General features: G+C 45.5%; 1 protein-coding gene across 1 annotated transcript in view; it reads right to left on the bottom strand.

Moving 5' to 3' along the window:
• LOC139260008 (dynein regulatory complex protein 11-like) overlaps positions 1-24,558 on the bottom strand; it is a 474,078-nt gene that overhangs the window by 33,509 nt on the left and 416,011 nt on the right. The window contains exon 16 of the mRNA XM_070876052.1: positions 8,212-8,298. Coding sequence (XP_070732153.1) covers positions 8,212-8,298 — 87 coding nt within the window. The remainder of the gene's footprint in view (positions 1-8,211; positions 8,299-24,558) is intronic.

Genomic DNA, 24,558 nt, shown 5'->3' with positions numbered 1-24,558 from the left:
GCACGTCCGCTGCCACTACTGAAAGCCTGCGGGCCATATTTGCCACACACGGACTGCCTGATGTCCTTGTGAGTGACAACGGGCCATGTTTCACCAATGCCGAGTTCAAAGAGTTCATGCCCCGTAATGGGATCAAACATGTTACATCTGCCCCATTTAAGCCAGCGTCCAATGGTCAGGCAGAACGAGCAGTCCAAACAATCATGCAGGGCTTGAAGAGGGTAACTGAAGGCTCACTGCAGACTCACCTATCCCGAGTACTGCTTAGCTACCGCATGGGACCCCACTCACTCACTGGTATTCCACCAGTGAACTGCTCATGAAAAGGGCACTTAAGACAAGGCTCTCGTTAGTTCACCCTGATCTACATGAACAGGTAGAGAGCAGGCGGCTTCAACAAAGTACATATCATGATAGCGCAAATGTGTCACGCAAAATTGAAATCAATGATCCTGTATTTGTGTTGAATTATGGACAAGGTCCCAAGTGGCTTCCCGGCATTATTGTGGCCAAAGAGGGGAGCGGGGTGCTTTCAAATGGACTCATTCACCGGAAACACTTGGACCAAATCAAACTCAGATTCACGGACTATCCTGAGTAACCAACTTTGGACCCTACCTTCTTTGACCCCCCAACATACATATCAGTGGCAACCGACACCACGGTTGGCCACGAAGCTGAACCCACCACCCGCAGCAGCCCAGCAGGACTCACCACACCAGGCAGCCCAGCAAGGCCAGCTGCACAGCAGCCCAGCGAGGGCCCAACAAACGACTCACCAAAACCAGCATTTGCACTGAGACGATCAACCAGGGAAAGAAAGGCCCCAAATCGATTCACCTTGTATATAGTTACATTCTTGACTTTGGGGCGGGGGGAGTGTTGTTATATATGTAAACCTGTATATATCTTGTATAGCCACCAGAGGGCTCATCCCATGGAGTCCCAAGGGATCCCACAATCCCTTGGAAGCACAGGTACTTAAGGAGGTCTCACAGGCTGAAGAGGCATTCTGGAGACCTGCAATAAAAGCCTATGGTCACACTTTACTTTGAGCTCACAGTATCCAGTCAGACTCTTTATTCACACCTAACAGCGGGAGAGGAAGGTTTTGCCATTGTGTAAGAAGTTATACTGAGAGGTACAGACTGTGCCAGCTCATTTATTTTTATGATGTTGTTAAAGGCACTTTTAGGTCTTGATAGAGAATTCAAACAGGCTGCATTTAGACAGGCTGTGAAAATTCACAGACAACAAGTCAGAGATGCTATGTGAGTGGTAGCATGTTGCATTAAGTCATCAATCAACTTGACATTTTAGGATCCTTGGGTAGCGAGTCAATTAAAAGGTTAAAAGACTATTAATTGAGCCCATAAGGTCAAAGAAGGCGAGTTCTTTTCTGTAAATTGATCCAGGTATAAGTACAGCCATTTTGACCATGTGGTCTCAGAAGGACAAAGACCTGGCTTAAAGCCAAGAGCTTGTTACTACTGTCTGCCAAAATAAAAAAATTAAAACTACAATCGGAGTTCGTATTTTATTGGAAATTAAGAGATCTAACAATTTTGGCATCACGAACACGATCGCTGAGGAAAGAAACTGAATTTTGGACATCGGACCTACATACTGAGGTAAGGACTCCTCTTTATAAAAAAGTCCTCGGTCAAAAGTCTAAATTCGCCTCTCCTTCTACGCGATTCCGAAAGCCTCCGGTTTGCAAACCCTCCGGTTGGTAGTCGGCTCGAGGTCCCATAGACGTCTAAACTTTGGCGGTGTGTTAGTTAATTAATCACCGACCTATTGATCGGCTGGAAAGCCTACGACTCGAGACCCCAGTAAAGAAATCAGTATTATGGCAGCAGGAGATAATAGCAAAGAATTGCCTACAACTGTTAAAGGTGGGCAGGCACCAGCTAAAGTTTCGCTAGATTTAATTCTCGAACAGTTGAAAGAATACATAGAGCAATAATTCAATTTATCTAAAACCTAGATTAAGATCGAACAAAAGTACGGAACCTCCAAAGGACAATGGTCCTTGGACGAGATTAAAAAGGTCTGGGGAAAAACGACCCGTATGAAAAATAAAGTGCGAACTAGATGGTCCCGAGCCGTTATGGGAAAGATCCAAAACCGGAATGAAATTATAATGCGTTCCCAACATGATCGAGAACTGACCAGTACAAAGGATCAATTGCAAGCAGTTTGTGCGCAGCTGCGACAGAAAAAGCTTGAACTTGAAAAGCTGAAAGCGGAAGTTAAAGATCTTAAAGGTGAAATTAAAGAATGGAAAAAATCATTAGGTCAAGAGACAGTAATAGGAAAAGGAAAATGTATTGATCAATTCCCAGATTACCCATATTTGGATAAATTAAAAGCGCAAACCCGAAGACACGACCGAGGAATAGATACGAATTCTGAATCCTCCGATGATACAGGGTCAGAGGATGAAGAATTAGGGGTGCGCTTTGTCCCGTTTAAAAAAAGATGAGTTGTAGTCAAATCAGAAGAGACTGCGGAAGAGGGCGGAACCAAAAAAACGAAGAAAAGGGTGTATGCAGAATACTTAGTTCATGATCCAGCAGACCCAGAGAAAATTGATAAATGGTCCAAGGAATTGCCCAATCCAAAGAAAGGGGGAGTAAAAACGTGAGACCAATTGGACCGCTTAAGAAATATATATCAACTTCATCCCTGGGACGGAGTGCAAATTTTGACCATAATGGTGTCAAAAACACAGGGAAGAAAATTGCACGACAAGGTAGAAGAAGCTTTGGGGCAGGATGAGCAAGAATTAGATGCAGGATGGGAGGCAATTAAACACTGGCTGCAAGCTTTCAGTCCAGCTAAGACAGACTGGGGAAAAATTGCAGCCTGCCAACAGAAAGGAACAGAGGAGGTCCTGGAGTATGACGAGCGGTTTAGATGCACGTGGCTAGAACATTCGGGTATGAATAATACGGATGAGGAAATAGATGAACAAGTGTTTGGACCCCTGAAAGCAGCTTTCATGGCAGGTCTAAAGCCAGAACTGTCCAAAATGATTAAGGTAGTGTTACCGGACTGGGAAGATAGAGGAACTACCTTTGCAGCATTGGTGGATCGATATAACCAATTAGATCGGGATATGGGAGCTAAAGTCCGAGCTGTACAGGTTGTGGGATGGAAATCCCAGGATTCCGATAAACAGTCATTAGGAAAATTACCCGGAAAATGTCATTATTGTGGGAAAGAAGGTCACTGGGCCAAGACGTGCAGGACAAAACAGAAAGGTCGTGGCTGGGGAAGAGGACGCAGCCAGGGATACAATTCAGCCAACAAACCAGGCTTGTCACAAGATAACGACCTCATAGAAGCATTTAAGCGACTGACAATACAACAACAGAAGGAGTTACTTGGGATAGCAAAAAACGATTAGAGCCCACCCTGGCCCCCCTCCTCGCACTAATACAACAAAGGGGAGATGGGCTATATATAACTGTGAGGGTGGGCGATAAGGATGTGGACTATCTTTTAGACACAGGGACGGAATTAACATGCTTACCCCTACAATATGGAAACTTTTTGCCGTTGGATGGTAGGGCACGTACAGCCTATGGAGCTGGGGGCCATAAAATGAAAATTAAAAGGACAACACCAGTACTTATAGGGCTGGGTCCACATGAACTAACCACGCCGGTCTGGATAGGCCCAGTAGATCAACCCCTTTTGGGAATGGACGTTCTAATCCAAGTAGATTCATCGTTGCATTTCGAAGATGGTCGGGTGACATGGTCAATTAGAACTTTGAAGAAAGAAGAATTGAAGGAACACCTGATATGGGCTAAAGATAAGAACGATTGTGGCCTACTCCAGATGGAGCCTGCGTCATTTACCGGGACCAAGCCTCCATGCACTAAACAGTATCCCATCAGTCCAACTGCCATCGCAGGAATCTTACCAGTTATTCAGCAATTGGAGAAACAAGGGGTGCTTATTAAAACGCATAGCTCCTCCAATAGCCCCATGTGGCCGGTACAGAAATCTAATGAGACTTGGTGTTTGACTGTCTATTATAGGAAAGCTAACCAGTGTATTGATCAAAAAGCTCCTTTGGTCGCAGATCCCTCCACTATTTTTAATGCCCTCAAACCGGAACATAAATATTTCTCGGTTATAGATATGGCCAACGGATTTTGGTCGGTGCCTCTGGCACCGGAGGTTCGACAGTGGTTTGCTTTCATGGTCCAAGGACAACAGTAAACTTGGACCCGGTTACCACAGGGTTTCGACAATAGCCCTATGGTATTCCACATGGCTTTACAAAGCCATTTGCGAGAATTACCTCCCGTCATCCACAGTCATCCAATATGTAGACGATATCTTGCTAGCTTCAAACACGGAAGAACAGCATGAACAAGATATACGAGCTTTGCTGGATCACCTTCGGCTGAAAGGACATAAAGCCAGCATTGACAAAGCACAAATATCCCAAGAAGAGGTTGTATACCTGGGACAAAAGATTTCACAAGGAAAGAGAGAACTTACTCAGGATAGAACTGCAGCCATTCGGGCTGCAAAAAAACCCACCACTATTCAGGAACTAAGGTCTTTTTTGGGATTGTGTAACTTTAACAGAAATTGGATTGACTCCTTCACCCAGCTTGCTCAGCCATTGAATGATATTTTAAAGGGGAAATGTGCCTCTAAAGAAGCCATCACCCTCACTAAAGAACAGCAAGAGACCTTCCTGAGTTTGAAAAAGGCTTTGTGTTCGGCATCGGCTCTGGGAATCCCCGACAGTGGTAAGCCATTTACCCTGTTTGTCCACGAGAAAGAAGGATATATGACAGCTATACTGACACAAGAACATGGGGATTGGCAAAGACCTATTGGCTATTATTCGGCAAAACTGGATGCGGTAGCCCTCGGATGGGGAAGTTGCCTAAGGGCTATGGAAGCTACATGTCGAGCGGTAATGACCACTGCGGGTCTAGTCCTCGACCAAAAGCTGATTGTCAAGTGTCCCCACACCGTACATGCTTTGCTGTCTATGAATAGAATGTCTCAGGTGACGGCAGCAAGATGGACCCACTGGACAGCAGTTTTGGAAGCTCCTAATCTCGATATCGTCCGGGCCAGCCCGGTTAATCCCGCAACTATGCTCCCAATGTCAGAATCGAGGGAGCAAGAGGGGGGAGAATGTGAAGAGCATGACTGCGTGGAGATTTTAAAAGAAACAGAAGAAGCAGCCTTAGCAGCAGAGGAGCCTCTGCACAACCCAGACCTCATCCTGTTTACAGATGGTTCCTCCTTTGTTGACAATGGTACCAGAAAAGCAGGATGGGCAGTTACAACCTTATATGATGTAGTGGCAAAAGGATGTTTACCCTCAGGAACGTCAGAACAGGCCGAGTTACGGGCTGTGTCAGAAGCATGTCGAATAGCAGAAGGACACACAGCCAATCACACTGCAAAGGTCTTGTGTAAGGGTTACATTCCCCGATGGGGAGTCCCGAGTAGCATTGACTCAGATCAGGGAACACACTTCACAGGTGCTGTCTGCCAAGAAGTCTGTAGGTTACTGAACATTACGTGGGATTTACACTGTCCTTATCATCCACAATCATCAGGACAAGTAGAACGAATGAATCGAACTCTGAAACAACGGCTTGCCAAATATCACCAAGAAGGAACACCATGGCCCCAGGCACTACCAATAGTGCTATGTAGTATTAGGGCAACCCCGAACAGAACTACAGGTTTAAGCCCATTTGAAATTATAACAGGAAGACCCATGTCGCTGCCAGGAACTATCGATTTACGGAAAGCTGATGTTCACTTAATGAGTGACACTTTGTTATCATACTGTCAGAACTTAACCAATGCTATTAGTTCTGTTTCCCGACAGGTATCGGCAGCTTGGGGTAATCCACCCAAAGGAGGACACGACATCATCCCAGGAGTCTGGGTGTATGTGAAAAAGTTGCATAAAGAAACTTTGGGTGCCAAGTGGGAGGGACCTTATCAAGTGTTATTGACCACCCAGGCAGCTGTTAAAGTCCAAGGAAAGAAAGCCTGGATCCACGCTTCACACGTTAAACGAGCACCCGTAACTGAAGCTGAAATCTAATAAGGACAATTACTTTTTGCGAAAATGTATAAATTTACTGTATTATTGATTGTAGGTATTCTAGGAATAGGCCTACTTCTTACGAGGCGACCCTCTGCACCAAAGGGAAATAGTAGGGTAGCAAGGGAATTACATGTAAATACCTTTTTATATATGACATACATTTATGCCAAACAAGGTAACATTTCTAGTTGTTGGGTGTGTGCGCATATTCCTATTCACTCAAAGGGAGGGATTCCCTTGAGGCCAGTTCCCTTGAATATCTCGGAAATGGCTGAGTGGATAATTAATCAAAACAAAACAGGCAATGCGTTTCAGGATACGGAAAACTGGGCACGTAAATGGAAGTCAGCAGGTTACAATCTGACTACCTTTGAAGGGGGATACCAACCGTGCTGCAATAATTCCAAACGGCCCGCATTTTTTGTTATCACTAATACAACGGGAATAGGAAGACCGGGGGAATCGATCTGTCTGATTAGAAACATCAAAGGAGGCCAAAATATGGGGTATAGTAACTGCTCCCGGAATTATAATATAATCAAGCCACGGAACCGTCCAAACTGGGCCGATGTGGGAATTTTTAACGTAACGGGGATTCTGAATAAAACAGATGGAAAAGCCTGGACAGGCCCCGGAGTGTTGCTGACAAAGAAACAGCTAACATTCATTGCCTATAATGGCACCTATTGGGTGTGTGGCCACAAGGCCTACCCTTGGCTGCCCCAGAATTGGATGGGATCCTGCTATTTAGCCTACATTGTGCCTTATATGTATCATATAAAGTCACTGTCGGAACATTTACACCGTCCTAAGAGAGCTATCACAGAAACAGAGAGGTTCTTTGCCATTCTGATCCCCAAGTATGGGACCGCCAGACTGGCAAGGGAATCCATTAACATGGCATCCGTTGTGGAACGGGTAGCCAATGATACCTCAGAGGCCCTAGTTAAAATCAATGCAGAAATGGTAGCAATCCGCACAGTAGCCCTACAGAATAGACTGGCCCTTGATTACATCCTGGCTGAAAAGGGAGGTACTTGCGCCCTACTCGGAACTGAGTGTTGCACATATATCCCAGATAGCTCCGAAGAAATTACCCACTTAGCGGAGCATATCCAAAAGGAGGTAGAAAAACTTAAGCAACCCCCATCATTCACTTTGTGGAGTGGAGCCACTGAATGGTTAGGTTCAATAGGAACTTCATTGGTGGAAGGTTTAATTCTATTTGTTGTAATTGTTTTACTTTTATATTGTTTGTTTATGTTGATTAAATGTTGTTGCGACCAGGCGGCTGTAGCTGCTGTCCCGCAGGTGAGACACCTTGCAGGTCCCAGCAGACTGTCTGTACGTGGCACAGGGGTATGTTATGCTCAAGGGAAGGTTGTTTACTGGTTGAATTAAGATATTGATTTGGATTAAATTGGAATAAGCTAAATTAACCTCCTAAAACCAGACTTCCATTGTGGCTACGATAGAACTCGGGTGGGTGTAAATTTGTGTGGAAGCTACTAGTCCGGACAAGTGGCGAAACACATCAACAAATTTTAGAAGGAAATTAACATGTATGAAATTACTTTGTAGAATGTTTAACCAGTGATACCTGATGTTTTATGATTCAGTTTGTGAAAGAATCAAAGGGGGGATTGATAGAGAATTCAAACAGGCTGCATTTAGACAGGCTGTGAAAATTCACAGACAACAAGTCAGAGATGCTACGTGAGTGGTAGCATGTTCATTAAGTCATCAATCAACTTGACATTTTAGAACCCTTGGGTAGCGAGCCAATTAAAAGGTTAAAAGACTATTAATTGAGCCAATAAGGTCAAAGAAGGCGAGTTCTTTTCTGTAAATTGATCCAGGTATAAGTACAGCCATTTTGACCATGTGGTCTCAGAAGGACAAAGCCCTGGCTTAAAGCCAAGAGCTTGTTACTGCTGTCTGCCAAAATAAATAAATTAAAACTACAATCGGAGTTCGTATTTTATTGGAAATTAAGAGATCTAACAGGTCTTTTAAATATCAGAACCTGCTGATACATTTTATTACCCATGGCCAGCTAACAGCCTCAAAATTGCTTAACAAAAATACTTTCCACATACCCCCTTCTCCACCTTTGGAACCTTCTTGTAGAACGTTTTCTCTGCATTGTCAATCCACACAACGGAAGGCTGCAACAGGCGGGCAACCTGAGTAAAATCACAAGACAAGCAGGGTTAGGATCAATATAGACAGCATGTATGAGGCAAAAAAATTAGTTGCAAAGGGAAAGTGCATCCAACATCTCACTTGGATAGCATCTTATTTAACCTTTATCAACACAATGCAAACAGCACAGATGACAAGTGAATGAGAGGAACTCCAGGCTGCTCAACACATTATAGTGATCAGGTATTGCACACGGGGAGAGAAGGGCGTAGAAATTGCCCCCCGCCCTCAATGGTTTTTACCGCAGCTATGGTTGAGGTCACCTCTTGATCAAAATTCCGCTCTTTGTTGTGTTTTTTTTATGTGGATCCGGAAGTCACTCTTAATGGCGACGGTGACTACATGATAAGGGCTGATAAGCGGCGGTGACACCACTAGAGGGGCGGAAGTTGGGGGCATTGCGGAGTGACCGCCCCTTCACTTCAAGGGGAGAGCCGTTTCGATTTTAAAAGTTTGGTCCAATGGGCCATCAGGGAGGGCTTCGGCTGGGCCAAGAGGGGTTGACACCCAAGAGGGGTTGACAGGCACACCTGGCCAAACCTGGGGACATAATTGTCAGGCCGACATGGCAGTTGGCTGACAAAAAACATGGCGGCAGCGGCAGTGCATCCTCCCCTTTAAGGGAAGTCGCACCGCCATTGCAGAAGGTCTCAGCCTCACTGGACCACCGGGAAAAAACAGGTTTTGGCACCGCCGGGTGATCCAAAGATTTTCAGAGGGGAATGTCGCCGCTGTGGGTTAGATTGGCGGTGCACACGGTGATGACACATTTGATGGCTTGCATCCTAGGGTCTTAAAAGAAGTGGCTGCAGAGATAGTGGATGCATTGGTTGTAATCTACCAACATTCCCTGGATTCTGGTGAGGTCTCAGTGGATTGGAAAATTGCAAATGTAACGCCCTTATTTTAAAAAGGAGACAGACAGAAAGCTGGAAACTATAGACCAGTTAGCCTAACATCTGTGGTTGGGAAAATGCTGGAGTCCATTATTAAGGAAGCAGTAGCGGGACATTTGGAAAAGCATAATTCAATGAAGCAGAGTCAGCATGGTTTTATGAAAGGGAAATCATGTTTGACAAATTTTCTGGCATTCTTTGAGGATGTAATGGGCAGGGTGGATAAGGGGGAACCAGCGGATGTGGTGTATTTGGATTTCCAGAAGGCATTCGGTAAGGTGCCACATAAAAGGTTACTGCTCAAGATAAAAGCTCACAGGGTTGGGGTAATAAATTAGCATGGATAGAGGATTGGCTAACTAACAGAAAACAGAGAGCTGGGATAAATGGGCAATTTTCCGGTCGGCAAATGGTAACTAATGGGGTGCCACAGGGATTGGTGCTGGGGCCTCAACTATTTACAATCTATATTAATGATTTGGATGAAAGGACCAAGTCTAATGTAGCCAAGTTTGTTGATGATACAAAGGTGAGTGGGAAAGCAAGTTGTGAAGAGGGCACAAAAATTCTGCAAAGGGATATAAACAGACTAAGTGAGTGGGCAAAAATTTGGCAGATGGAGTACAATGTGGAAAAGTGTGAAGTTATCCACTAGGGCAGAAAAAATAAACAAGCAAAGTATTATTTAAATTGAGAGAAATTACAAAATGCTGCAATACAGAGGGACCTGGGGGTCCTTGTGCATGAAACACAAAAAGTTAGTATGCAGGTACAGCAGGTAATCAGGAAGACAAATGGAATCTTGGCCTTTATTGCAAAGGGGATGGAGTATAAAAGCAGAGAAGTCCTGCTGCAACTGTACAGGGTATTGGTGAAGCCATACCTAGAGTACTGCTTACAGTTTTGGTCTCATTTAAGGAGGGATATACTTGCATTGGAGGCAGTTCACAGAAGGTTTACTAGGTTGATTCCAGAGATGAAGAGGTTGACTTATGAAGAAAGGTTGAATACGTTGGGCCTATAGTCATTTAGAAGAATGAGAGGTAATTTTCTTGAAACACATAAGATACTGAGGGGGCTCGATAAGGTAGATGTAGAGAGGATGTTTCCCCTCGTGTGGGAATCTAGAACTAAGGGCATAATTTCATAATAAGGGGTCACCCATTTAAATCTGAGATGAGGAGGAATTTCTTCTCGCAGAGGGTTGAAAATCTGTGGCATTCTCTGCCCCAGAGAGCTATGGAGGCTGGGGAATTGAATATATTAGAGGTGGAGATGGACAGATTTTTGAGTGATAAAGGAGTGAAGTGTTATGGGGAACGGGCAGGGAAGTGGAGCTGAGCCCAAGATCAGTCAGATCAGCCATGATCTTATTGAATGACGGAGCAGGCTCGAGGAGCAAATGGACTACTCCTGCTCCTATTTCTTATTGGCTTATGTTCTTAAGACGGATCGGCAGCAACGGGGAGGTGGGCGGAGCGGGGTGCGGGGGGGCGGCGGTGGTGGGGTGGTAAATCGGGGCACTGCCAGGAAGGGAAATTGGGCTATCAGCGGCCATTCCCGAAAAGCCGCCGTCCACTCCACTCTGCAGCGTGGTTGCCGATTTGCGGTGGTAACAGTCTTTAAAGAGAGGGGCAATTTCGCCCCAAGGATCCCAGGCTGCTCCACACATTATAGTGTTCAGGTATTGCCCACAGGGAGAGAGAAGGACCCCAGGGTGATGACACAAATGTTCCATCAGTCAGATGACTGACACAGTCAGAGAAGAGATGGGAACAAGTTACCTACTTGAGCAGCACTTGTGGTTCAGTTGACTTCTACAAATTTGATTATATCATTTCCTGAACCCAGTTAAATTGTCATTTATTATGCTGTTTTTGTCATTTATTCTGTTTTTGCCATTTTGCTGTTTATTCCATGCTGTAGGTAGGCACTTTAACCCAAATTCCTTACATAAAACTAAAACAAGTTATAAAACAAAACTCCACCTGTGATTCTGAATCTAACATAGTGTTTTGCTCTCACAGTTAACAATGTCATATGAGTCCCCCATTAGCTTCTAGCTTGATGCTCACTTACAGATATCTAACATAATATTTTCTATATAAAATCATTCAATTTGATTCTAACCTATAGCTCACTCCTGTTGTCAATTATTCTATATATTAAACTAAACCCCTTCGTATCTATTTTTTTATATACATATAATCATCCAGATCCCTCAATTAAATTCCAATCTGTAACACCTCCACCCACCCCCCAGTAACCCGTACTATCTGCGTAACTGTCATATCCCTGCCTCCTTATTTTAGAGTAGTATTTTGACCCAGAAATTCCTCTGGGGGTCTTCCCGGGCAATTGCCTCCTCGCTGAATATTTTTTACGAATTTACCTGGTGGTCTGGGAGGAGCCCTGATTTCCGATGGGGAGACCTTCTTCTCCCGCGCTGCGAAGCAAGCTCCCGTGCAGAGGGTCCCGACACAGAAGATGCAGTCATGTGTGACTGCTCAGCCAATCAGGTAAGTATTTCACAGGTTCCCATTAATAGCACTGAGACTCGCGTATCTATGAGTTCTCAGTGCTATTAATGGGAACAAAAGCAATCACACAAAATAATAAAAAATAAAAAACAGTCCACACATATTTAAAATTAATTGAAATTAAAGTTATAATGTCTTTTAAAAATAAAATATTTTCCCAATTTTTAAAAAAGTTTTTAAAATTATGGTTAAAAATAAACTTACCGTAGTGGGGAGGGTTTTTAAGAATAAAATGTGTTTTTATAACTTTATTTTAAAATGTTTTTGTGTATTTTTAAACACTTGCACCTGTAAAAGTAGGCTATATGCCTGCTTTTTCGGGCGCAAGATTTTTAAGGACATTTGCTGAGCAAGATATCCGTAAATATCGGAAATTTTGCCCTGCAAATATCCTCGCTCGTGATCTGCGGATGATCTGTCAAGCTAGAAACTTGACAGATCGGAAAAGCCGGTTTTCAGCGCATGCGCATTGCGTGCTGAAAACTGGCTTTTCCAATGGCTTCCCGGGTCCGTAGAAACTTCGTACGGACCTGGGACATCGGAATTCCAGCACCATTATATCCAAAACTAGAAAATATATATTTCAGTGATGATTTACTAAACCACGGTGGCACCCATAATCAGTGTCAACCTCTGAAATGATTAGATCAAAGTCACACAGCTGGTTTACATAAGCCAGCTCAACTGAGGATTTATTACTTGGGTTGAATCCTACTGTTCGCAGGAAGGAAAACACCACAGGAAAGGTCATTAGAATGTTCACTGACCTGGAAACATCACATATCAATGACAAGGAACAACACAACCCAGCTTGTCCAGAATAACCCCCCTCCTAGTGTTTGATGCCTATGGGCAATGTTGTTTTTACTGTACATATAGCTACTGCAAATAACTGCAGTCACAGGTATAAATGTCAACATGCTTGTTCTCCTGCCATATCTTGTGAAGTGGTTGTTTAGTAATCCAGCAGTGGCAAACAAATCCATATACCTACTTAAAGCAGTAGCTATTTCTTGGGCTAATCTTTCACCGTCATTTTCGGCGGGTTTTCGGCGACTTTCTCGGCAGCACAGCTGTTTTTGCTCGAGAAACTGCCCAGCGAAAGGTTCCCCTCTGTTTTGAAATGGTACCGCCCAAATCTCAAAACGCCCGCCGGGACCAAACCGCCGACATGCACCACCGAGAAAATCGCCAGGATGTAAGTTTGGCCTCAATGGAAGCCCGTCCAGATCGCCGAGGGAACCGCACTGTGAAAGCTGCTTAAACAGGGTGGTAGGTGAGTACTCTGCAAATACAGGTAAGTTAAAGGTTCTTTATTTTTTTTTCAATTGTAAAACGGCTATTAGCTTTAAAAGTATCTTGGGAATGTTTTTTTTTACTTTTTTTTTGTGACATTTTTTTTAAAGTTTTCCTCCGTCCCTGGGCCCCAACTGCAGCCTCGGACTAAATTTGTTTTTAAATTTTAAGAACCGCCCGTTTTACTTAGTTTCCCCTTTAACTGCCGAAAAACCACCGAGAATAATGGTGCAAGATCCATTTGCTCGCCAAGTGATTTTTTTAACTTAATAATGGAAATTTTCACCAGCGGTATTTGCAAAAAGTTAATGGTTTTTCTGAGTGGGCAATTGGGTGTTGATGGGCTCTTGGGAAAGTCTAGCCCCTAGAATCATAAAAATTTACAGCATGAAAGGAGGCTATTTCGGCCCAACATGTCCGCGCCGGCTGACAAAGAGCTATCCAGCCTAATCCCACTTTCCAGCTCTTGGTCCGTAGCCCTGTAGGTTACAGCACTTCAAGTACACATCCAAATACTTTTTAAATGTGATGAGGGTTGCTGCTACTACTACCCTTTCAGGCAGTGAGTTCCAGAACCCCACCACCCTCTGGGTGAAGACAGTTCCCCTCAAATCCCCTTTAAACCTCCTACCAATTACTTTAAATCTATGGCCCCTGGTTGTTGACCCCTCTGCTAAAGGAAATAGGTCCTTCTTATCCACTCTATCTAGGCCCCTCATCATTTTATACATGTCAATCAGGTCTCCACTCAACCTCCTCTGTTCCAAAGAAAACAAACCCAGCCATCCAATCTTTCCTCATAGCTAAAATTCTCCAGTCCAGGCACACCCTCGTAAATCTCCTCTCTAGTGCAATCATATATTTCCTGTAATGTGGTGACCAGAACTGCACGTGGTACTGTAGCTTTGGCCTAACTAGTGTTTTATACAGTTCAAGCATAACCTCCCTGCTCTTGTATCGGCTAATAAAGATGAGTATTCCGTATGCCTTCTTAATAACCTTATCTACCTGGCCTGCTACCTTTAGGGTTCTGTGGACATACACTCCAAGGTTCCTTTGTTCCTCTACATTTCTCAGTGACCTACCATTTAATGTGTATTCCCTTGCCTTGTTAGCCCTCCCCAAATGCATTACCTCACACGTCTCCGGATTGAATTCCAGTTGCCACTGTTCTGCCCACCTGACCAGTTCATAGACATCGTTCTGCAGTTTACAGCTTTCTTCTTCATTGTCAACCACATAGCTGTTTTTAGTATCATCTGCAAACTTCTGAATCATACCCCCTACATTCAAGTCCACATTTTAGTCTCCTTATTTAAGGAGGGATTTACTTGCATTGGAGGCAGTTCAGAGAAGGTTCACTAGGTTGATTCCTGAGATGAAGGGGTTGACTTATGAAGAAAGGTTGAGTAGGTTGGGCCTCTGCATATTGGAGTTTAGAAGAATGAGAGATGATCTTATTGAAACATATAAGATACTGAGGGGGCTCGACAAGGTAGATGCAGAGAGGATGTTTCCCCTTGTGGGGGAATCTAGAACTAGGGGGCATAGTTTCAGAATAAGGGGTTGCCCATTTAAAACTGAGATGAGGAGGAATTTCTACTCTCAGAGGGTTGTAAATCTGTGGAATCTTTAACCCAGAGAGCTGTGGAAGCTGGGTCATTGAATATATTTACAGTGTAACTATTTGTACTGTACTTTTTTTGACAGACAAGCTCTGTCCCATGTCAAGCTCCATCCCCCTTCCCGGCCCAAATCATTTCCTCCACGTGGTGCCGAGAGGCCCCGGCCCTCTGCCGCCCCCCCTCCCCCCACCGAGAGGAGGGGAGACCAAGAGCGGTGGGCGTGGGGCCAAGAGCAGCGGTGAGCAGAGAAGCGGCGGGGGGCCGAGAGAGAGAGACTGGGGGAGAGAGAGAGGCTGCGGGGAGAGAGGCTGGGGGGAGAGTGAGAGAGACTGGGAGAGAGAGAGACTGCGGGGGGGTGGGGGAGAGACACGGGTGGGAGGAGGCTGGGGGGGATCGGAGGGGAGAGAGGGAACTCAGGGAAGACAGATCACGTGTTTCCAACCCCCTGCAAGGGACATCGTTGGAGTGGATGACATCCAGAAGTCATGACACTGTCACTATTCATTTCATACCCAATAAACCTGTTAACAATCGGTACACAATGCCCCAACTATGGTGGGATGGGATGGGGAAGGATGCACTTGCGCTGGGGTAAGGTACTTTGGCTGGGGGAAGCATGCACTTGGACTGGGCTAAGGCACTTCGGCTGGGGGAAGCATGCACTTGCACTGGGGTAAGACACTTCGGCTGGGGGAGGCATGCACTTGGACTGGGGTAAGGCACTTCGGCTGGGGAAGGAATGTACTTGGACTGGGGTACAGGACTTTGGCTGGCCCTTGCTGTCTGCTGGAGAACTCTGTCCTCTGTCATTTCAGGAAGTCAAAGTGGATCGAGTTACAATTTGCAAAGTCAGTGAGACCTTGGGATGGGCGGTTCCAGTTCCACATTTCTGTGAAACTTCAGGGTGTGGTTTATCCTCTAAGGGGACCAATCATAGACAAAGGGTGGTGTCATGTATTCAACCAGCATTGTAACCCATGTATAATCTGACCTAAGTTGTACACTGTGAAAACAATGACCACTAGATGGTGAACTTGTGGGAGACACTCCTAACCTGGACCTTCAGATATAAAAGGGGAAGCTCCACCCACTTCCATCACTTGAGCGCTATGGAATAAAGGAAAGGTCACAGACTGTGCATTTATACTGTATAGTAAGGACGTATCAATTGCGACGAGAAACTGGAATTTAAACCACGCGAGCATGGCCACGAGCAGAACAGACGAGAGGTACTGTTTTAAGGAATGGTTGGGACAGAAATTCAACATTGTTAAAGCAGCACACAGTTCTCCAGGAAGACAGGGGCAATCGGGCATGCCCCAACATGTAGTTGAACCCAGAAAGGGAGTTCGACAGAGATAATGGCAAGCTGAACGGCGATTCACGCCATTGCAAGGGACAATGCGGCCAGTAATGGGGCCATCAACACCTGTTAATGGTGCACTCAAGGACAATAACAGGGGCAGTCAGGGACGATCGACTGGCAAGGGACCGTTTGTTTCAAACAGCAGCTCATGTTGGAGGAGTGGAGGCACACACTCAGCCGGAGTTTGCAGAGATGAGCAAAATACCTGCAGAAATTGCAGAAATGAACGCTGGGGGAAATTGCTGGAAGCTGAAGTTCAGCGAGTTCATGTGGAGTACGTATACAGTTCATACACCAGGACGCCACCGATAATGATGAAAGTGCTCCTCAATGGCATCCCAGTATCAATGGAGCTAGACACGGGGACCAGCCAGTCCCTAATGGGTATCAAACAGTTTGAAAAGTAGTGGGCGTCCAAGGCCAAGAGGCCAAAATTATCGCCGATTGACGCACAGCCACGGACATACACAAAGGAGATCATTCCGGTGCTAGGCAGCGCCACGGTAGTCGTGACCCACAAAGATTCGGAGAATAGGTTGCCACTCTGGGTTGTCCCGGGGGACGGTCCCGCACTACTGGGGAGGTGTTGGCTTGCTGTCATGAACTGGAAATGGGGCGATGTCAATGCAATTTCCTCTGTGGAGTGAGTATCATGCTCACAGATCCTGGACAAATTTGACTCATGATTTCAACCCGGCATTGGCACTTGCATGGGGGCCAAGGTAGTGATTCACATAAACCCGGACGCCAGGCCAGTACACCACAAGGCCAGAGCGGTGCCATACGTGATGCGGGAAAAGATAGAAGGCATCATCTCGCCAGTCGAATTCAGTGACTGGATGAGCCCGATTGTGCCGGTGCTCAAGGCGGATGGGTTGGTCAGGATATGTGGCGATTACAATGCCACCATCAATCGGGTGTCACTCCAAGACCAGTATCCGCTACCGAGAGCGGAGGACCTCTTTGCGACGCTATCCGGTGGCAAACTTTTTTCAAAATTGGACCTGACCTCAGCTTACATGATCCAGGAGCTGGCGAGTGAGTCGAAGAAGCTGACCACCATCACGACACACAAGGGGCTGTTTGAGTACAACAGATGTCCGTTCGGGATTCGCTCGGCTGCCGCGATCTTCCAACGAAATATGGAAAGCCTCAAGTCGATTCCAGGGATGGTGGTTTTTCAGGACGACATCCTCATCACGGGTTACGATACTGAAGAACACCTCCACAACCTGGAGGAGGTGCTACGCAGACTGGACCGGGTAGGGCTGCGACTGAAAAAGGCGAAGTGCATCTTCCTAGCTCCAGAGGTAGAATTCCTGGGGATGAGGGTAGCAGCAGACGGGATCAGCCCTACTGCGTCCAAGACGGAAGCGATCCAGAGAGCACCCAGACCCCGTAACACGACGGAGCTGCGTTCATTCCTGGGGCTCCTGAACTATTTTGGTAACTTATTGAGCACGCTGCTAGAGCCGCTACACGTGCTCCTACGCAAAGGTCATGAATGGGTCTGGGGGGACAGCCAGGAAAGGGCTTTTAATAGAGCACGCAATTTGTTATGTTCCAACAATCTGTTAACACTATATGACCCATGTAAGAAACTTGTGTTAACGTGCGATGTGTCGTCCTATGGTGTCGGGTGTGTGTTGCAGCATGTCAACGCCAAGGGTCAGTTACAGCCGGTAGCTTATGCCTCCAGAAGTCTGTCCCAGGCAGAAAGGGGCTATTGGATGGTAGAAAAGGAGGCGCTCGCATGTGTATATGCGGTAAAGAAAATGCACCAGAACCTGTTTGGCAGGAAATTTGAGCTGGAGACAGATCACAAACCCCTAACGTCCCTTTTGGCCGACAACAAGGCCAGAAATGCAAACGCATCGGCCCGCGTACAGAGGTGGGCACTCACGTTAGCCACCTATAACTACACAATTCGGCACAGACTGGGCACCGAAAACTGCGCCGATGCACTCAGCAGGCTCCCACTAGCCGCCACTGAGGGGGGCTACTGAGCATGCTGCTGAGATGGTCATGGCTGTTGAAGCTTTCGGAAGCGAAGGCTCACCCATGACAGCCCGTCAGATTAAAGTCTTGACAAATAGATGTCTCTAGTCAAGAAATGTGTCCTGAATGGGGACTGGGCAGCCACATACAGGGCATGCCCTGAGGAATTTAAAACATTTCACAGGCACAGGGATGAACTCTCGATTCAGGCCAATTGCCTACTGTGGGGAAACTGTGTAGTCATGCCCCAGATGGACAGAGAGGTGTTCATCAGAGAACTCCACAATGAGCACCCGGGCATTGTCACGATGAAGGCAATTGCCAGGTCACACGTTTGGTGGCAAGGGATAGACGCAGATCTGGAACTTTGTGTTCGCAGGTGCAACACGTGTGCCCAGCTGAGCAATGCGCTCAGGGAAGCCCCCCTTAGCCCCTGGCCCGCCAAGCCTTGGTCACGCATTCATGTGGACTACGCAGGTCCTTTCATGGGAAAAATGTTTTTGGTTGTAGTAGACGCCTACTCCAAATGGATCGAGTGTGACATTTTAAATTCAAGCACATCCTCTGCCACAGTAGAAAGTCTATGGGCAATGTTCGCCGCCCACGGTCTACCGGACATCTTGGTCAGCAACAATGGCCCGTGCTTCACAAGCACTGAATTCCAGGACTTCATGGCAGGCGATGTAATGAACCATGTCAGAACGGCACCGTTCAAGCCGGCCTCAAACGGCCAGGCAGAACGAGCAGTGCAGATAATCAAACAGGGGATGCTCAGAATCCAAGGAGGTTCCCTACAATGCCGCTTATCACGCCTCTTGTTGGCCTACAGATCCCGACCACACTCGCTCACAGGGGTTCCACCCGCAGAGCTGCTAATGAAAAGGATGCTCAAAACCCAGTTATCCCTTATACATCCCACCATGAAATAAATTGTCGAGAGCAGGCGCCACTCACAATATGACTACCATGACAGGAATGCGAGGGCGCGATGTATTGATGTAAATGACCCTGTTTTTGTCCTCAACTATGCTGCAGGGCCCAAGTGGCTCGCAGGCAGTGTGGTTGCCAAAGAGGGAAATAGGATTATGGTAGTTAAACTTACCAATGGACAAATCTGCCGCAAACATGTGGATCAAACAAAAAGGAGGTTCAGCAACCCCATAGAAGAAGCAGAGGAAGAGAATGATATAGAGTTCACTCCTCCACAGGTGACTGAACACAGGAACCAAAGGGAGGAGAGCCCAGTCACTGTGGGCAGTCCGGACAGGCCTGAGGCACCGCAAACAGCAGACACTCAAGCCAGCGCCCAACAACCGGAGCCCCAACTCAGGTGCTCTACAAGAGAACATAAACCACCAGAGAGACTCAACCTGTGATCCCAATAAGACTTTGGGGGGTAGGTGATGTCATGTATTCAACCAGCATTGTAATCCATGTATAATCTGACCTAAGTTGTACACTGTGAGAACAATGACCACTAGGTGGTGAACTTGTGGGAGACACTCCTAACCTGGACCTTCAGATATAAAAGTGGACGCTCCACTCACTTCCATCACTTGAGTGCTATGGAATAAAGGACAGGTCACAAACTGACCTTCTCTCAAGCATTGGCCTCGTGTGCATTTATACTGTATAGTAAGGATGTATCAGGTGGAGTATGGTGGCCATTTTTGCAGTACAAATAAACACATCCATATAATTAAGGTGGAAATAGACAGACTTTTGAATGATAAGGGAGTGAAGGGTTATGGGGAGCAGACAGAGAAGTGGCACTGAGCTGAAGATCAGATCGGCCATGATCTCATTGAATGGTGGAGCAGGCTCGAGGAGCCAATTGGCCTACTCCAGCTCCTATTTCTTATGTAAGTCTAAATCATTAATATATCATCATCATCATCATAGGCAGTCCCTCGAAATTGAGGAAGACTTGCTTCCACTCTAAAAGTGAGTTCTTAAGTGATTGAACAGCTCAATACAGGAATTACAGTCTCTGTCACAGGTGGGACAGTCGTTGAAGAAAAGGGTGGGTGGGGAGTCTGGTTTGCCGCACGCTCCTTCCGCTGCCTGCCCTTGCTTTCTGCATGCTCTCGGCGATGAGACTCGAGGTGCTCAGTGCCCTCCTGGATGATCTTTGCACTTAGGGTGTTCTTTGACCAGGGACTCCCAGGTGTCGGTGGGGATGTTGCATTTTATCAAGGAGGCTTTGAGGGTGTCCTTGAAACATTTCCTCTGCCCACCTGGGGCTCGCTTGCCGTATAGGTGTTCCGAGTAGAGCGCTTGCTTTACCACAAGAAGCAAGGGACCTAGTGCTGAGCCCTGCGGAACCACACTGGAAACAGGTTTCTAGTCAGAAAAACATCCATCAACCATTACCCTTTGCTTCCTGCCTCTAAGCCAATTTTGGATCCAACTTGGCACTTTTCCCTGGATCCCATGGGCTTTTACTTTCATGACCTTTCTGCCATGTGGGACCTTATCAAATGGCTTGCTAAAATCCATATGCACTACATCAAATACACTACTCTCATCGACCCTCCTTGTTACCTCCTCACAAAATTCAATCAGGTTAGTCAGACACAAGCTTCCCTAAACAAATCCATGCTGACTGTACTTGATTAATCTGTGTCTTTCTAAATGAAGATTTATCCTGTACCTCAGCAATTTTTCCAATAATTTTCGTACTCCCGCGGTTAGGCTAACTGGCCTGTAATTATTCAGATTATCTCTTTCTCCCTTTTTAAACAATGGTACAACGTTAGCAGTCCTCCAGCAACACACCTGTAGCCAGAGAGGATTGGAAAATGATGGTCAGAGCCTCTGCTATTTCCTCTTTTGCTTCTCTTAACAACATGGGATACATTTCATCCGGGCCTGGGGATTTATCAAAGCTGCTAAGCCCCTTAATACTTCCTCTCTCACTATGTTTATTTCATCTAATATTTCACACTCCTCTTCCTGATTGCAATGTCTGCATCGCTCCTCTCTTTTATGAAAACAGACGCAATGTATTCATTAAGAACCATACCCATGTCTTCCGCCTCCACACGCAGGTTTCCTTTATGGTTTCTAATAGGCCCTAGTTTTTCTTTACTTATCCTCTTGTTCCTAATGTATTTATAAAACATCTTTGGGTTCTCTTTGATTTTACTTGTCAAAATCTTTTCATGCTCTCTTTGCTTTCATAATTTCTTTTTTAATCACACATCTGCACTTTCTATACTCCTCTAGAGTTTCTGAAGTATTAAGCCCTTGGTATCTGTCATAAGCCTCCCTTTTTTTCTTTATCCTACCCTGTATGTCCCTTGACATCCAGGGGGCTCTCAATTTGTTAGTCCAGCCCTTTTTCTTTCAGGGAACAAATTGCTCTGAACCCTCAGGATCTGTTAACAACAGCATTAATGCTTTGTTTCAAATACATTGATTGATGCCAGTGTTGAAGTCGAAGAATGTCATTTAATGTGTTAAATGTCCATTGGTATCATCAGGAAGAACTTGTAGGTTAACAGCCCCAGCGGAGAACCATCTCCATCAGTGTGACATCTTCCATTGCCCACATCAGCCATTCTGGTGCCCTTCAAATGTGAGATTTCTAAATCAGTACAGGGTAATGTCAAATTAGGGGCAGTTTAACATCCAATTATGGCTTGGGAACTTCTCCCACTGAGAACCAATTTGGGATTACCCCAAATTCTAAAATATTCAGTGATTAGTAGAAGTTTTTATATCGATGATATAAAAATATCTAACCAAGATGAAATGGTGAGACGGTAACAATTCTGCTATTTGTCAATATGTTTTATAATTCCTTTTATCTTGTCACAGCTCAAGCTTTTTAACATTGTTAACATCGAGTTATTAATACTCTAGTATGAATAGCGGATGTGGCTCTGAAATCCCAGCCTCGCCGGGTACATACGGCGTGTGTACAGACCCGGGAAGACATCGCCAAACCCGGTTTTCCGATCTGTCAAGTTCTGGCTTGACAGATCGCACGCATCTTGGCAGTCAGGACATTCGCATAGGCAAGATTGCGCTATTTGCCCATCTCTTGCCCTGCAAATGTCCTTAAAACTCTTGCGCATGGTAAAAGCAGAGTGTAAGAGTTTTAAAACATACAAAAACATATATTAAAAAAAAAATTTTAAACACATTTTAATGTTGAAAACCCTGCCCACTAAGGTAAGTTTATTTTAAACCATAATTAAAAATTGGAAAAATATATATTTTTTCTAAGACATTTATTAACTTTAATTTAAATTAACATTAAATATGTGATGTTCTTTTTCTATTTTTTATTGGTGTCTTGGTGTTGGGGGGGGGTGTTTCTCAATCATAATAATGAGAACTCCTACTTACAGAGTTCCCATTATTATGAATGAGAAAATACTTTACCTGGATTGGCTGCCCAGTGCCATGTGACTCCAGCTTCAGCTCTACATCCGTCCAGACGTGCACACGCTCCAATGTGCAGGGAAAGAAGGTCTCAGGACCGGGATCTCTGGTGGGCACAGCAGCAAAAGGTAAGTGCATCAATTGTCATTTGCGGAAGAGTTCCAAACTTCGACCACCTTTGTGTGTAGAAGTTGAAGGGGGCAAAATTTGTGGGAACCCCCCGCCACCCCCCCCCCCCCCCCACAGTGTTTGGACTCATTGGAAAGGAAATTTAATTTGGAACTATCTACCAGAAAGTTTGAAATCCTAAAAGTACACATGGAAGAAACTACGAACTTTAATCGAAATAAGGATTTTACAGAGAAACATAGAAAATAGGTGCAGGAGTAGGCCATTCGGCCCTTCTAGCCTGCACCACCATTCAATGAGTTCATGGCTGAACATGCAACTTCAGTACCCCCTTCCTGCTTTCTCGCCATACCCCTTGATCTCCCTAGTTGTAAGGACTTCATCTAACTCCCTTTTGAATATATTTAGTGAATTGGCTTCAACAACTTTCTGTGGTAGAGAATTCCACAGGTTCACCACTCTCTGGGTGAAGAAGTTTCTCCTCATCTCGGTCCTAAATGGCTTACCCCTTATCCTTAGACTGTGACCCCTGGTTCTGGACTTCCCCAACATTGGGAACATTCTTCCTGCATCTAACCTGTCTAAACCCGTCAGAATTTTAAACGTTTCTATGAGGTCCCCTCTCATTCTTCTGAACTCCAGTGAATACAAGCCCAGTTGATCCAGTCTTTCTTGATAGGTCAGTCCCACCATCCCGGGAATCAGTCTGGTGAACCTTCGCTGCACTCCCTCAATAGCAAGAATGTCCTTCCTCAAGTTAGGAGACCAAAACTGTACACAATACTCCAGGTGTGGCCTCACCAAGGCCCTGTACAACTGTAGCAACACCTGTACTCAAATCCCCTCGCTATGAAGGCCAACATGCCATTTGCTTTCTTAACCGCCTGTTGTACCTGCATGCCAACCTTCAATGACTGATGTACCATGACACCCAGGTCTCGTTGCACCTCCCCTTTTCCTAATCTGTCACCATTCAGATAATAGTCTGTCTCTCTGTTTTTACCACCAAAGTGGATAACCTCACATGTATCCACATTATACTTCCATCTGCCATGCATTTGCCCACTCACCTAACCTATCCAAGTCACTCTGCAGCCTCATAGCATCCTCCTCGCAGCTCACAGACACCCAACTTAGTGTCATCCGCAAATTTGGAGATACTACATTTAATCCCCTCGTCTAAATCATTAATGTACAGTGTAAACAGCTGGGGCCCCAGCACAGAACCTTGCGGTACCCCACTAGTCACAGCCTGCCATTCTGAAAAGTACCCATTTACTCCTACTCTTTGCTTCCTGTCTGACAACCAGTTCTCAATCCACATCAGCAGCACACTACCCCCAATCCCATGTGCTTTAACTTTGCACATTAATCTCTTGTGTGGGACCTTGTCAAAAGCCTTCTGAAAGTCCAAATATACCACATCAACTGGTTCTCCCTTGTCCACTCTACTGGAAACATCCTCAAAAAATTCCAGAAGATTTGTCAAGCATGATTTCCCTTTCACAAATCCATGCTGACTTGGACCTATCATGTCACCTCTTTCCAAATGCGCTGCTATGACATCCTTAATAATTGATTCCATCATTTTACCCACTACCGAGGTCAGGCTGACCGGTCTATAATTCCCTGTTTTCTCTCTCCCTCCTTTTTTAAAAAGTGGGGTTACATTGTCTACCCTCCACTCGATAGGAACTGATCCAGAGTCAATGGAATGTTGGAAAATGACTGTCAATGCATCCGCTATTTCCAAGGCCACCTCCTTAAGTACTCTGGGATGCAGTCCATCAGGCCCTGGGGATTTATCGGCCTTCAATCCCATCAATTTCCCCAACACAATTTCCCTACTAATAAAGATTTCCCTCAGTTTCTCCTCCTTACTAGACCCTCTGACCCCTTTTATATCCGGAAGGTTGTTTGTGTCCTCCTTAGTGATTTTACGAGACAAATTTAGACTGTGTGGGCAGGGCTAGAGAACTAAAAAGGATGACTATCCTAC

This window comes from Pristiophorus japonicus, chromosome 3, assembly GCF_044704955.1.
Source record: "Pristiophorus japonicus isolate sPriJap1 chromosome 3, sPriJap1.hap1, whole genome shotgun sequence".
NCBI lineage: Eukaryota > Metazoa > Chordata > Chondrichthyes > Pristiophoridae > Pristiophorus > Pristiophorus japonicus.
This window is presented reverse-complemented; position numbering and strand designations above follow the sequence as displayed.